The 15523-nt window shown below is 35.4% G+C and overlaps 1 protein-coding gene and 1 long non-coding RNA gene across 2 annotated transcripts in view; one reads left to right on the top strand and one right to left on the bottom strand.

Moving 5' to 3' along the window:
- Positions 1–7262: 7262 nt before the first annotated feature.
- LOC108363210 (uncharacterized) lies at positions 7263–7936 on the bottom strand. Its single transcript, XR_001847583.1, has 3 exons — positions 7817–7936; positions 7579–7731; positions 7263–7399 (listed from the first exon to the last, which is right to left on the bottom strand). It is a non-coding gene; the product is annotated as an uncharacterized LOC108363210 (long non-coding RNA).
- Positions 7937–8364: 428 nt separating this feature from the next.
- Positions 8365–15523, top strand: part of LOC108363209 (uncharacterized) — a 71103-nt gene continuing 63944 nt past the window's right edge. Inside the window, exon 1 of the mRNA XM_017616499.1 lies at positions 8365–8600. Within this exon, the coding sequence (XP_017471988.1) occupies positions 8584–8600 (17 nt within the window). The 5' untranslated portion in view covers positions 8365–8583. The remainder of the gene's footprint in view (positions 8601–15523) is intronic.

The raw sequence follows: 15523 nt of genomic DNA, 5'->3' as shown, positions 1-15523 counted from the left end.
TTCCGTACGTCATGCGGACTGCGCCCCTCGTGTCGGTTGGGCGGGAATGGAGGGTAAAAAACCGTTGGGATTATTTATTTAAAAATAGGCTATTTTTTATTATTTTATTAAATAGTACGGGCTTTTAGCTTTCAAAAGAAGAAATAAAAACCTGCTCATTTTTTGCACTTTCTGAACTAATGCGGTTTTCGCTAATGCGTAAAATTATATTTTCATTTTTTGTCAGTGCCTTGAGATCTGCACGATTCGTTCCATTTTCAAAAACGTAGTGTCATATTAAAAAGCTTGACCTGTGGACAATAGAAGGTTTTTTTTTTTAAAGAGTTGCCAACTGTTAAAAAATTAGATTGTTAAAAAATTAGATTCACATTTTTTTATAAGGTAAATGAATTATTAAGAGATGGGTATCAATCAATGTATTGACTACAAGCAGCGAGTTGCCACCTGTTTAAAAAATCAAATTCGATTTGAATTAAAGGAATTAAGTTATTTAAATATATAGGTATCACCATAAGGGAGTCAGACGAAAGAGGTTTAAGAAGGTTTTAGCTTAAAAGTATTACGAATAGGGTGGCCACCTGTTTGTANTAAATAAATTTCAACCATCATAATAATGTCACAGTCAATAAAGCCAAAGGCGTTTTTGCATTTGTAAGGCGATGGTCAAAAGAGTTCAAAGATCCTTATGTTACAAAAGCTCTTTTTACCAGTTTAGTTAGACCTATACTAGAATACGGATCTATTGTTTGGAATCCCCGCTACCAAGTTCATTCAGAAAGGATTGAATCAATTCAAAAACAATTCTTGCTTTTTGCATTGCGTAATTTTAACTGGGATTCAGATTACAATCTCCCCCCTTACACAAGTCGTCTAAAGCTCATAAATTTGCCTACACTCGCAAGTCGTAGAGAAATGCTGGGTATAATATTTATCGTAAAATTAATGACAGGCTTGATTAATAGCCCGGCCCTCCTGGCTGAGGTAAATTTTAATGTTCCTTCTCGAGTGTCAAGACACTTTCGACCTCTATTTTTAAAGCCATGCAAAACTAATTTTGAACTAAACGAATCATTCCGTGGTTTATGTCAAGATTTTAACTGTCATTCCAGCACGTTTGACGTATCGGACTCGATTTTTACTATAAAGAAAACTATTATTTCCACTCTCAATAATTGAAATACTATCTTTAGCATATCCAATCAGCTGATGAATTTGATTCTGTAGCTGAATAGTTTTAGATCTCGACACTTAACAAACTCCTGTTTCCACTACTTGGCACCAAAAAACTAAACAAAAAAAAAGGTTCCGTACGTCATGCGGACTGCGCCCCTCGTGTCGGTTGGGCGGGAATGGAGGGTAAAAAACCGTTGGGATTATTTATTTAAAAATAGGCTATTTTTTATTATTTTATTAAATAGTACGGGCTTTTAGCTTTCAAAAGAAGAAATAAAAACCTGCTCATTTTTTGCACTTTCTGAACTAATGCGGTTTTCGCTAATGCGTAAAATTATATTTTCATTTTTTGTCAGTGCCTTGAGATCTGCACGATTCGTTCCATTTTCAAAAACGTAGTGTCATATTAAAAAGCTTGACCTGTGGACAATAGAAGGTTTTTTTTTTTAAAGAGTTGCCAACTGTTAAAAAATTAGATTGTTAAAAAATTAGATTCACATTTTTTTATAAGGTAAATGAATTATTAAGAGATGGGTATCAATCAATGTATTGACTACAAGCAGCGAGTTGCCACCTGTTTAAAAAATCAAATTCGATTTGAATTAAAGGAATTAAGTTATTTAAATATATAGGTATCACCATAAGGGAGTCAGACGAAAGAGGTTTAAGAAGGTTTTAGCTTAAAAGTATTACGAATAGGGTGGCCACCTGTTTGTAAAGTCAAATTTAGTTAAACCAAAATAATAATTAAGTCAAACCAAATTTTTATGACATCGTATTTGCTATTTTATTACAAATACATGCATTGCCAATCAGTGATTTGTTTTGATTAAATTCCTTTTAAATTACTGGACTCTTAAACTAACTCAGGAATGTTTTACTCTACACTTATTCCTTTCTAAATATGTAAAATTTTTTCATTTTTCTGATACTCATATTGATATACATATTTCAGTTACCTTATTCCCTTAATTAAACTGAATTTGATTTTTTAAACATATGGCAACCCTTCTACGTGTCGTTTAGAAGTAAAGTATTTTCAAAACTAGTTCAATTGATATCCATATTGTAATATCTAGTCCATTTGACCTATTAAATAATTTTAATCAAATTTGTAACAGGTGGTAACCCTTTACAAAAATAAAAAAACTTGATTGCACCCCTACAGGCCAAGCCCTATCATGTGACACCTCACTTTTGAAAATAGAACGAAGTATATGTACATACCTATGTAAATACCACAAGAACCCAAATTTTCAATTTCAAACTGCATTTACAGTGAGTGTATGAAAGTTATCCAAAAACAAATTGCAGTTTTGAATTTAGTGTCCCCAATTTTACTAAGAAGCGAATTTTCATAATTCTATTTTTGCCCACATTTTATATGGAAGGAAAGCACTGTGCGTCTGCTGGAATATTAAAATCGACGTTAACCACGTGTAGCGTATGTTTTATAAAAAAGTCCGAAAAAGTCAAATTTTTGGTTATTTTACCCAGAGTAGCAACAGTATTACAAGTGACGCCCGTTATGCGGATAATATCATTCGTACCAATTGGAAAATTTTTGCAAAAACTTTAAATTTTTATTAAAGAAATGTCGGCTTGTGTGTCGACCAAAAATGTACATAACTTATTACACGGAAACTTGCAATTGGATAAAATCTGAATGATTTAGGTTTAAGCAGTAAATGCTTTTTGCTATAGAAAAATCGTTTAGTTGTTTAACTCCTGCTCCCCCAGTGTTCGCTTCTGAGGGGCATGCGCGTTTAAAGCACGGACATTTGCATTCCTACTCCTACCGTTTGCTGTTCGTGCATTATTGTTCCTATTGGTGTTGTTGTTGGAATTAACCCGTGAACCATTATATTTATTATGATAGCGGTTTCGGTTAGCGGATCGATATCGTTGACTGTTATAGCTATTAAAGTTATTATTACTAGAAGAAAATTACCTGTTATTCCTATAACCAGTAAAATTGCGAGTTGTGTTAGCCCCACGATAGCCACCACGTGAATTTATAAACGTGTTAATACCACGCGATCGAAAAGTTAAAACCTGACGCTCCTTCACCTCATTCTGCTCTACAATAAGCTTTCCAACTGCGTCTTTAGAATCGGAAAATTTTGTTGAAGCTAAAATTAATTTTACTAAGTCAGACCTGGCGTTTAGACGGCACACGTTAACAGTTTGCTCAATCGCCATTTCGTGAGCCTTTTCTTGAGACATTCCTTCTATAATTAACGACCGCTCAAGTGAATCGGAAAAATCTTCAACGCGTTTGGCAAAGTCTGAATAATTGTTGTTGTTAACGTGTAACGCAGCTATTTTCCCTGCCACAACTTTCGAGTTGTCAGGTTTGATTCTATTACGTAGAGCAGATTTTATGTCACTAACGGAATTTATTTGTGCAGGTACGGCTTCGCGGGCTTTGCCCTCTAACTTGTATTTCAAAAATGCAATTAATGTACTGGTCAAATTTTCTTCAGCTAAGTCCTCAATCAAACCAAGCTTATCTAAAAACGGCTCGAGCGCTAACGGATCCCCACTATAATCTTCCCTATAATCGAAGCACAAAGGCTTATAAAAGACTTCTTTTGCTCTGCTGTGGCCATTTCTGTAAAAACTTTGGAATAAATTGAAAAATTAGGTGAACTAGTTGCAGCTGTTGGAATCTCTAATAGACTTTGCGAATCTTTGATGCTTGGAAGCGAAGCGCTTCTCTTAATGGCAAAACTTACTGACGCTTCTGATTTTGCGTCGGAGTACTCTTCTTCGGTNTCTGAGGGGCATGCGCGTTTAAAGCACGGACATTTGCATTCCTACTCCTACCGTTTGCTGTTCGTGCATTATTGTTCCTATTGGTGTTGTTGTTGGAATTAACCCGTGAACCATTATATTTATTATGATAGCGGTTTCGGTTAGCGGATCGATATCGTTGACTGTTATAGCTATTAAAGTTATTATTACTAGAAGAAAATTACCTGTTATTCCTATAACCAGTAAAATTGCGAGTTGTGTTAGCCCCACGATAGCCACCACGTGAATTTATAAACGTGTTAATACCACGCGATCGAAAAGTTAAAACCTGACGCTCCTTCACCTCATTCTGCTCTACAATAAGCTTTCCAACTGCGTCTTTAGAATCGGAAAATTTTGTTGAAGCTAAAATTAATTTTACTAAGTCAGACCTGGCGTTTAGACGGCACACGTTAACAGTTTGCTCAATCGCCATTTCGTGAGCCTTTTCTTGAGACATTCCTTCTATAATTAACGACCGCTCAAGTGAATCGGAAAAATCTTCAACGCGTTTGGCAAAGTCTGAATAATTGTTGTTGTTAACGTGTAACGCAGCTATTTTCCCTGCCACAACTTTCGAGTTGTCAGGTTTGATTCTATTACGTAGAGCAGATTTTATGTCACTAACGGAATTTATTTGTGCAGGTACGGCTTCGCGGGCTTTGCCCTCTAACTTGTATTTCAAAAATGCAATTAATGTACTGGTCAAATTTTCTTCAGCTAAGTCCTCAATCAAACCAAGCTTATCTAAAAACGGCTCGAGCGCTAACGGATCCCCACTATAATCTTCCCTATAATCGAAGCACAAAGGCTTATAAAAGACTTCTTTTGCTCTGCTGTGGCCATTTCTGTAAAAACTTTGGAATAAATTGAAAAATTAGGTGAACTAGTTGCAGCTGTTGGAATCTCTAATAGACTTTGCGAATCTTTGATGCTTGGAAGCGAAGCGCTTCTCTTAATGGCAAAACTTACTGACGCTTCTGATTTTGCGTCGGAGTACTCTTCTTCGGTATCAGAGTCAGCTAAATCTGTTTTGCAAATTAGGGCTAGAGGTTCTATGGGAATTTTAATCTGACAATTTAATTTTATAAAACACTTCCTTAAAAGATCCTTGCAGCGTGTTAACTTTACCTGTACTTCACTAAACTCACACGATTCGCTATGACCCTTGACGTGTAATAAAACTTTATTGTTCGAACTTATAAGTGAATCTCTATACTCTATACTATCTTGTCGAAAGAGGACGATTTTGCGGAATTCGCTTCGTAATTTTTAAAAATTCTGAATAATTTTCTTTAAATTCTTCGTCAAATTTGGTCATAATACGTTAAGTTTAAGAAAATACAAGAAAAATTACTTCTGCTAACTGCCGTTCACCGATTTTAAAAATGAAAAGTAAAGTTTACAAACTTTATTGAGCTATGTCCTTATATTATGTCCTAATACTTTTTAATGCAAAGAAGCTGGGAGTATTTCACATGCAACAGCAGTAGGATTTTATCGGGCAAATTCACATGCAAATTTTTTTCTTTAATGTTTTTATAATGTATTTCAAAAGAATTGTTAAAAGTTAGCTTTTTTTCTTTAATGTTTTTAAAATGTATTTCAAAAGAATTGTCGAATAGTAAAGTGTTTGGTACATATGTACATCAGTGTATGGTTTTGTATTTATTTTAATAACTTTCAGGAAGTTGTATTTTTAAAAAAGATAAAGCAATTAAATCGGTGTAATCGAAAAGATCAGAAAAATTATATTGGGTCACTTAAATCTAGTAATAGTTAATATTGTTGAAAAGTAAAATTGTAGTAATCTAAAAGATCAGAAAAATTGTATTGGGTCACTTAAATCTAGTAATAGTTAATATTGTTGAAAAGTAAAATTGTATTGATTCACTTAAAGCTAGTAATGTTTAATGTTGTTGAGAAGCGTCACTTATATCTAGGTGGATACTTTGAAAATTTAAATTTTTATATTAAAAAACAAATTAATTTCTTTGAAAACTTTTTGTTTCCCTTTTTTGAAATATTCGTTTAAATTTCACAATGTCAATTCGTACAATGTCAAGCTAAGGAGACGTATTTGTCGGTGCGCTGTAGTAACTTCACATTTAGTCCGAGTTTCCGTTGATATATGTATATATTGCCATAATTTAATTTCAAGCAAAGCTTAAAATGTCAACAAGAAGCAAAGTTACGCGCCAAACGGTATCGACACCGCAGAACAGTTCTCCCAATAAAGCTGGAAAAAAGAGAGCTCGCCACCAGTGTTGCCAGAACTTTTTGGGCCGACCGGCTAGATTGGCAAAAAAAGCGGCTAAAAACGGCTAAAATGTTTTAGTGAAAATTCACATGCTTTATTTAAATAAATCGCAAGAAACGAAAGACTAGTTAACACCATTAATTTATATCGAGTGTATATTCCTCATCATCAAATGAATCACTATTGTATATATCACCTGAATTCATTAATTTTAAGAGATCGTCATCTACAGTAAAATTATGGCAGCATTTTTCTTCACGTTTTAAACCGTATCTTATATATAAAATAGCGTTTAACGTTTTAACGCACATTGGATTTCTTTGCTTAGTTTTTATTATATTCATTGAACTAAATATTCGCTCTACTTCTGCATTACTTATAGGCAAAACAAGAAAACTAAAAACTAGGTTGCAAAGGTCAGCAAAAGGGTTTTCTCCTAGGGCATTTCGAAATTGATAAACTTCGGCCCAAAATTTTACAGTTGAGTCTAAATTACTCCAGGTATGTAACGTTAACCGTTGCCATTGCATCTCTATGGATGTTATTTCGTCGGCATTATATTTGTGTTTTTGTTGCTGTAGTTGAACAAATACTTTTGGTTTAATTACTCTTAATGCATTTCCAACCGAAAAAAGTCAATTTTTTTTAGTGTGGCAATATTTGTAGGGAGGCGTTGGCGTAATTCCTTTATTAAAGTGATAATAAAATAGCGACCATTTTCTCGAATTATTTTCTCGGCTTCGTGGTCAAAAGCGTTTGTGCTTACTTTTGTTTTTAAATACTCTTCAAAACTGTGATAAAACTGAGGAAATGGAGCAAGGTATGGTTCCAACGGGGAGCATATAGGATCAAATGTGTCCGCGCTAATAACCACTAGGGAGCATAGATGCGAAAGTAAAACATTGAGTTCATTAAAAATCTTCATTGGGTCTGCATTATTGCTTTCGAACAACTTGTTTACTTTTTGCACCTGAAAATTAGGCAAATAGTAAAATCGGCTAAAAACGGCTAACTTTTTTTTACAAACCGGCTAACAAATCGGCTGCCGGCTAGATCGAATTTTCTCCGGATAGTTGCTATCAAAACCGGCAACGCTGCTCGCCACCGTCATCATGGCTTGAGCGTATTGAAGAGCGACTGGACATGCAGCTGGCGAATCTTCGAAGGGCGCTGCAAAAAATGGAAGAACGTGTGACAAAGGCAGAATTCCAAATCGCGCAGAATGAGCAATTGAAAAAGGAAGTGGTGCTACTTAAGAACGAGGTAAATGATTGCCAAATCCAAGCTGTATCCACTGATTTTATCATCAATGGTCTGCCCTACGTTGACAAGGAGAATTTGGAAGCTACCTTTGGTAGTCTGTGCCAGAGTTTGGATTTGCCTGCGCTTCAGATTCGCTCTGCGTTTCGAATATTCAAACAGAACAACTCCACTGCTTCAGTGATTGTGAAGTTGGCGTATTCAGCCGATCGCTCCACCCTTTTCAAGTCAGTAGCACGCTTCTGCAAAGAAAAAAAAACGGCCACTAATGCTCCGTGATATTGGCTCCAACTCAGATGGGAAAATACATATACACAAGTGCCTTACGAAAAACAACCGCGCGCTAATGCGCTTTGCAATGCAGCAACGAAGAGATAAAAAGCTGGTAGCTGCTTTCTCAGTTCGTGCCCTTAGTGCAAAGCCGTGAAGGTAATTGATATGAAGAGCGTCAAAAGTGTTGTTGCTGCAGACACCTGATAGCGAGTGTTTATATATAGCTGTTACGTTTATGTCGTATGTGCTCTTTTTTCTCCTATTGCTCAACATCTTGCATCTGCTGCTTTCGTCTTAACTATTCTGCTTCTTATCTTAAGTTATTCTTTAATTACTCTTCTCTTGAAGTCGTAATTGTTTTCTTAACTACATGCCATGCATTACTCTGTCTTCTGCTAATGTCTTGTTCTTATGCAAACATACATACATGCTTTATTTGCTTGCTTTTAGTTGTTTCTGCTTTGGTCCAGTTTTGCGAATTTAAGTATAGGTCTGTTCGATAAGTCGGGCTACCGCGTTAATGAAAATAAGAAAATAAGAAAGTTGTTAAGCCGAAAAAAACTTGACTTTGCTAGGTACGTCTTCGAAGAGTCTGCGGTGGATGTAATTTGCGTTACTGAGACTTGGTTTCAAAGTGACTTTCTTGACTTCAACATTTCTTTCAATGGATTCAATTTATTGAGGCATGACCGCATGCATAAAAAAGGGGGAGGAGTTGCAGTGTATTGCAAACAAAATCTTAAATTCAGACTGCTAGCAAAGTCGAATAATAGTGAAATTGAATACATCTTTACTGAAATATCTCATGGGGAAACAAAATCATGTGTGTACAATCCTAGTAAGATTATTTGTCTTAATCAATTTTTTGCTGAACTGTATGAATATGTGTTAGATTATGAGCGTATATTGGTTTGTGGTGATTTTAATGTAAATTTACTTGTGAATGACCCTTATAGTTGCAAATTAATGGATCAGCTGGCAACAGCAGGACTGTGCGTTGTTAATGGATCTATCCCAACAAGATATGCAAATAATTCTCCACCTAGTCTCCTAGATTACTTTATAACCTGTGATCTCAAGCATATCCTTAAATTTGACCAAGTTGACTTTATTTCTGACCATGACTTAATATTTTGTACCGTAGATGTTGTATTGAATAGTCCAAGCTTATCGTGATTTTAAATCATTAAATGTGAACTCATTACATTCTGACTTGAGTAAAGTAAATTGGCGTGTGTGTTTTCATCTTGCCACAGTTGATAATAAACTTGACTTCCTAAACAAATACCTGACCATGTTATTTGATGTTCATGTCTCTCTTCGTTTTGCTAATGTTGTAAATTGTTCATGTCCATGGTATACTTCCAGAGTTCATTCTGCCATTAAGAAACTAAATAAATTTTATGCAAAGTGGTGAAAAAATAGTACAGACTTGTCCTGGCGCCGCACAGTGGGCCACCCCATACAAGTTAGCCGGAAAAAACTATTTTATTGCTTCTGATGATTGGATTTGTCGTTAAGTGGCCATAAAGAAATTCACCTTGATCGGGATCGATTGGATAGTTCCAGAGGTCCATTGAGGAGGGTTTGTAGCAAAAACGGTATATTGAAGTTATCTTATATATATAAATACGCCACAATAAAATTTTGAACCCCCTTTTTTGAGGGCATGGTTCGCTCGATTTCACTGAAACATATACCGATTTAAAGGATGTAGCTTCCTCCAAACCATAAATGTTCACCCCATTATACAGGGGGCGTGGTATCTGATATACATAGTAAAATATGAAAACCGATATATCTCTAAACCCAATTATGCTGGGGAACTGAAACTTGGCACGGATGCATAGATTCTAATTACCCCACTCACGGCGAAAAGTGGTTTGCATTGGAAAAGGGGGCGTGGCACTTCCCATACAAACTGAAATTTTCATATCGCTTATCTCTGGAACCGCTTAAGCTTACGTCCTGAAATTTGCCACAGCTATATATTGTTACGATAATCCTTGAATACTTGACCGGCGATACTAGTATAAATAATTTAACTGGTAGCTATTTTAGAGACATCTTAACCTAATTAAGTATGACAAAAGCTTTTAAATTAATTGTATAGCTTTACACTCCAAACAAAACACTATTTCAAGTTTGAATGTAAATTGTTAAATATATTCAATTATTTTTTAATGAATATATAACTTATAACTACATATTTTTTGAGTTATGTCTGCGAAATGTCACTGTCGGAGTCTGAACTTTCATCTGTTTCATTGGTCGCGTAAGTTTTGTCCGAATCCTGGTGACTTACGAAATCTATATGCGGTTCTTTTAAGAAGCTGATGACTTCGGGCGGAAGAGATCGAAAGTTTTTTAGTGGCTTTTGGCGGTAAGTATTGATTAACGGATCAGACGTTATCAAAAGCATGTTAAGCAAATCCCTATTCGTGTTGACTCTAGAAGATTTTCGGGTATGTGCCACTCTGAATCGCCTTGTTGCGTGCTTCCTGAGCTTCTTCTGATAGCTGCCCTATTGGCACGATCCAATTTTTTGTAACTTCAGTAGAATGGCATATTATCTTATGAACACTGACTGGCATAGGATACCACTCGTATGAATTTAGGTACCTTCGTCTGGTTTCCTGGATGAATTTTTGAAAAGCGTCAATACTAATCTCAAATCCTGATGATAAGCAACTCAGTATTATATAAAACCTTTTTATAATTTCTTCTTGTAATCCTGTTATTTCAGCACTTTTGGTGTGGTTCATAAAAAATCTCCTTGCAGTGTTGCCATCATTAGTTGTGCCATATCCAGGCTTTACGCCATCAATTATTAAGCCCATTTCACTTTTAAAACGAGACTGAATATATTTTTTGCGAAGTCCTACAGAGTCCTTGTCGGCAGTTTGCCTGATAATATATATTTTGACGTCTAATCTGTAAGCGATATGCAGCATACATTCGAGTGTTTTGATCCATGCATGTAAAGTTGATAGCCCGTAAGAATAATATTTAGCATTGGGCTCTTTTGTGAGTTCGATTGCATTCATTTCGCTAGGTTTGGCTCCGCAAATATAGCACGACTGAGTTGATTTGTGGCTTGTCAAATAATTTGCAATCTTACCATCGATCATCGTCAATACAAATTCAAATGTAACCTTAATATTGTGAGGTCCCACAGAACATTCAAAATCTTGTAAGCTTTCAATTTCATTCCAAATTCAATTGAATTCTTCAAGTGTAAAAACCTCAGTTTCTTTTGCGAATATGAATTTCATGGGACGACAAAGTCTAGTCGACGAAGGAGTAGGATTTTGCCAGATGATCTCATTAACATTTGCTGTAACTCGTAGCTGTAAAGGTACAAACGACAACAAAAACAGAGACGAATCCAGGCCCACCTCTTCCGTAAATCTTTGCTTATAGGTACTATGACCTGAACTACCATCTCCACCCCATTTGCAAATGAGCGTAAGCGAGCTGGAGTTCTTTGAAAGCTATCAAAAACTGATTGTTGTGCTTTGAGTAGCCGTCGAGTTGTATGGTGAACAATCTCTTTCACATTTAAAGAAGCATAAGTTTCGTTTACATCTATGGCACTTTCTGGTGGAAAACATTCTTGCTTAGCCCTTTGCAAAACGTGTTTTGAGGGATATAAATTATGTCCTGCAGCAATCGCCTGTTTTCGTAAAACTAAATAGCTATTTCGCGACAATTTGGCATCGACATACAAAGCGAGTGCTTCTTCACCTGTGTACACTCGTTTGGATTTGTATTTTTGTAAATTCTTGTATTGCATTGCAATTTCGGGAGATTCGCTTACACTTTGCATTAGTTTGGCTGCTACACGAAATCCACTTGAACGCTTAGACATATGAGCTGCATACGACAGCTCAGCATCAGATCGTGACTGAAGAAGATCACGTACTTTGTAACACTTTGCTCTGTCGTCGCAACTTTCAAATCTTTTTGTAGGTCTTCCTCGCTTAGAAGAGGAAGGTAACTCATCCCTCATATTCTGTTCAGGTTGTTTATTACAATTAACTTCCGCCAAAGCAAAGTCGTTTTTAAGCCAGAGCTCAAATTTTTCTAGGAACCTAAAACAAAACGTTCCATTACCAACTGATAAAAAAATCTCAGAACAAAGCTCTTACCTTTCCTTACAGTTACCAGCTGTAATCCACTTTTTGCTGATTTCATTACAAATGAAAGAAATTTTTAATTGAATTTTTCGCTTCATTTCATTATCCAAGTCTGAAATGTTAGCTTTTTCAAATGTTCGCGAACACAACTGAGCGACTCGTTCCTTTTTTGACGTAGCACACCACATCTCGAAAAACTCCATGCGTGAAAATGAAATTATTCTTTTTTCCATTGCGTTTCTTTATTTAACTTTCGCTTTTTTAGCACTAAACTTTTAATCGCATTGAAATCGTATTAGCCAAAAAACATAACAGAATTTATACAAAGCCAACTTATACACAAAAAAAATTATGTCTCTCCACTTAAGTGCTAATAACTTCTATATTTGTTATCCAATTTAGATGAGCAGGGTCTTATTGTATTTATAGAATATCATGCTTTGGCGTCCAAGTATGCGGAAGTTAACAAGTTCTTTAATGTTGATATTTTTACCGAAAGTATTTCTTTTATTATTATTTTTTTTATTATGCAAAATTTTCTATATATGTATCAATTGTTAGCTCCTAAACTATGAATGCGGTTGGAAAACATTCTTTACATATAATATGAGATTGGCCAACTATATAAAAAAATTTAATTTTTGTATGGGGCCTTCCAAAGGAGAGGATATAGGGATATGTTCCCAGGAAAATATTATTGGGGAAGGAAAAATAATGGGGGTATGTGGTACATTTGATCCCTTTAGAAGCAAATCTTGGGTAGGTATGACCCTTTTTCGTATTTCATTACAGACTCTGCTTGATATATTGTGGAGTTTAACATTGTTGCAAGGTCTGGCTTAAGTAGTATCTAAAAGAAGATATCATGAAGAGCTTCACAAAAAAAATTTAAGAAAAATACATGACAATACAGTGTTTAGATTGTCCAAAAAAGTTCGCCTTTGTTGATAATTGTGGACGAAAAAACGCCTAATTTTGACACATTACTCTATCTACGTCCCTCATCATATATCAATTGTTTTTATTTCATTAAAAAGAGCATCATTTTCTATGCCAAATACATTTTTTCCAGCGTCTTGGTACACAACTGTGATGAACAACAGACCACTTTTTAAAAATGTCTATTTGATTTTTGTACTTTTCAAAAAACAAAGTTTCAAAACTTCAAATTTAACCTACAAAAAAATAACAAAGTGGGCTTTCAAACACCAAAGGATACTTTTTTCTATGTAATTGGACATTTCCTAACAAGTTGGAATTATCAAAACATCAAAATTCCATTTTGATTTTTTTCCGGCTAAACTCGTCATATGGCCCATTGTGCGCCGTTACAAAGAAGTTCGTAATGAAACTAATAGTATAATAAAGCAAGCAAAGCGCTGGTATAGCAATTCTAAACTAGATCCCTCCCTTCCATCTAAAGAGCTATGGCGCAATCTGAAGAATTTTAAAATACATGGTAAAGAAAGATCTGAGTGTGATATCGAAGTTGATGTGCTTAATGATTACTTTGTCAGTAGTATAACCAAATGTACTGACGCCTCAATGGATTTTTCATCCTGTACCAGTTTAAAAGACGAGTTTCAATTCACTGCAGTTAGTGAGCTTGACGTTCTGAGGTCACTATCGAACATTAAAGCTGAAATTAGTCGAGAACGCAGAACGTCTACTTAAACGCAGTCTGTATACGCAGAATTTTGTCGATTACTGGAGCCCTCAGTGTTGCTTACTACTGCCACTCATCAATGCCTTTTCATAAACTTACCTTTTCAACTACAATTTTTCGTGCTATAATAGATTTTAGCTAAATATAAACTACTTAGTTTTCAACAAAAACCTTATTCAATAGTAAATTTCAAATATTTTAAACATATTTTGAATAGGAACTTATATCTTTTTTACCATCTGTAAAACTGACGAAGTGGCAACCATCTAAAGAAGGAGAAATCAGCTGACACGGAAAAATCTAAATTCCGCAGATTTCTGCGCTACGGGCTACAACTACAGAAAAATTCTGCGGTGTTGAGTTTTCATTTACATGGCGCTTTGGTAAGACAGATCGTGTCAGCTGACTCGGGTTTACGTACCGGTAGGTTTACGTTCTTGACTAATTTCAGCTTAAGTCCAATGCTATAGGTGAGGATGGAATTTCGTTGAAATTTGTAAAACTTTTAATGGGATTTATCATAGGCCCTCTAACCCACATTATAAATCATTGTTTTACAACCTCTGGTTTCCCACCAATTTGGAAATAGCTATTATACTGCCAGTTGCGAAAAAGATGAATGCTATCAGTTTGAGTGACTATAAGCATATAAGTTCTAGTTCGCTAAGTTTTACGGAAAAGGTAAAAAATTTAGGTTTCATTGTTAATACAGGTGGTGTACAGTAAATTAGATTCGATATCGTGCCTTAAAGTTAATGTTGCTTTTAACAATGCTACACGTTATGTATGTGGGATCAGCAGATACGAACATATTTCTCCTTGGCAGACAAAGATATTAGGCTGCAGCCTTGAGAACTACCTGGCAGCTAGAAATTGTATATTTATGTACAAACTTATTGTGTGGAGGACGCCTACTCAAGTAGCACAAAAGTCAAAAATACACCAAAATATTTTGTGTATTTTTTACATCGGCGTGATATACATTTTCAATATAAACAAGTAAGAAAGTCTAAGTTCGGGCGGAGCCGAACATTAAATACCCGGCGCAAGTATTAAATATATGTTTTCCACCTTTCCGAAAGCTACCGCTACATGATAAGCCGGGGTGTATACATTTTAAGTTAATTAGCGTCCTCAAATTTCGAGATATTGAAATTTCAACCATTTCTGAAATTTACCGTTATATGAAAAGCGGCATCAATTTTAGTCCGATTTCAACAATTTTCAACGGTTTGCTTTTATGTGGCAAGCACAATAAACATACCGAGCTTGGTACAAATTGCTAGAACGGTTAGCGAGATACATATATGTGATCACAAGTGGGCGGTGCTACGCCCATTTTCCAAAATTTTGTCATATGCGTATTTCTTGGTAAAGAATTCTTGCAACCATCAATTTTGAATAAATTAGCTTCAATATTTACTGATTTTTCGAAGATTTCGTATTTCTCGAAATTACCGTTATATGGGATGTGGGCGTGGTTATTGTCCGATTTTAGAAATTTTCGGCCATTTGATATGCTGTACCAGGTGGAAGAAATTGGTGTAGCGGTTACCAAGATATACACATGTAACCATAAGTGGGCGTGGCTACGCCCATTTGCCAAAATTTTATATTATTATTTTTCGTCTAAAACTCATTGCTAATATCAATTTTGAGTGAATTATCTTCAGTATTTACTAAAATATCGCAGTTTTCGTTTTTCTGAAAATTACCGTTATATGAGAGGTAGGCGTGGTTATTGTCCGATTTTTAAACTTTTCAGCCATTTAGTATGCTGTACTAAGGCCAACAACTGTGCCAAGTTTGGAAGAAATTGGTGCAGCGGTTACCAAGATATACACATGTAACCATAAGTGGGCGTGGCTACGCCCATTTTCCAAAAATTTATAATATTCATGTTTTCCGTCTGAAACTCATTGTAAGTATCAATTTTGAGTGAATTATCTTCAGTAG

This window comes from Rhagoletis zephyria, unplaced genomic scaffold (assembly GCF_001687245.7).
Source record: "Rhagoletis zephyria isolate East Lansing unplaced genomic scaffold, Rhagoletis_zephyria_1.1 Rzeph_scaffold_01215, whole genome shotgun sequence".
Classification (NCBI taxonomy): Eukaryota; Metazoa; Arthropoda; class Insecta; order Diptera; family Tephritidae; genus Rhagoletis; species Rhagoletis zephyria.
The sequence above is the reverse complement of the archived record's forward strand: the minus strand, read 5'-3'. Positions and strand labels throughout refer to the sequence as shown.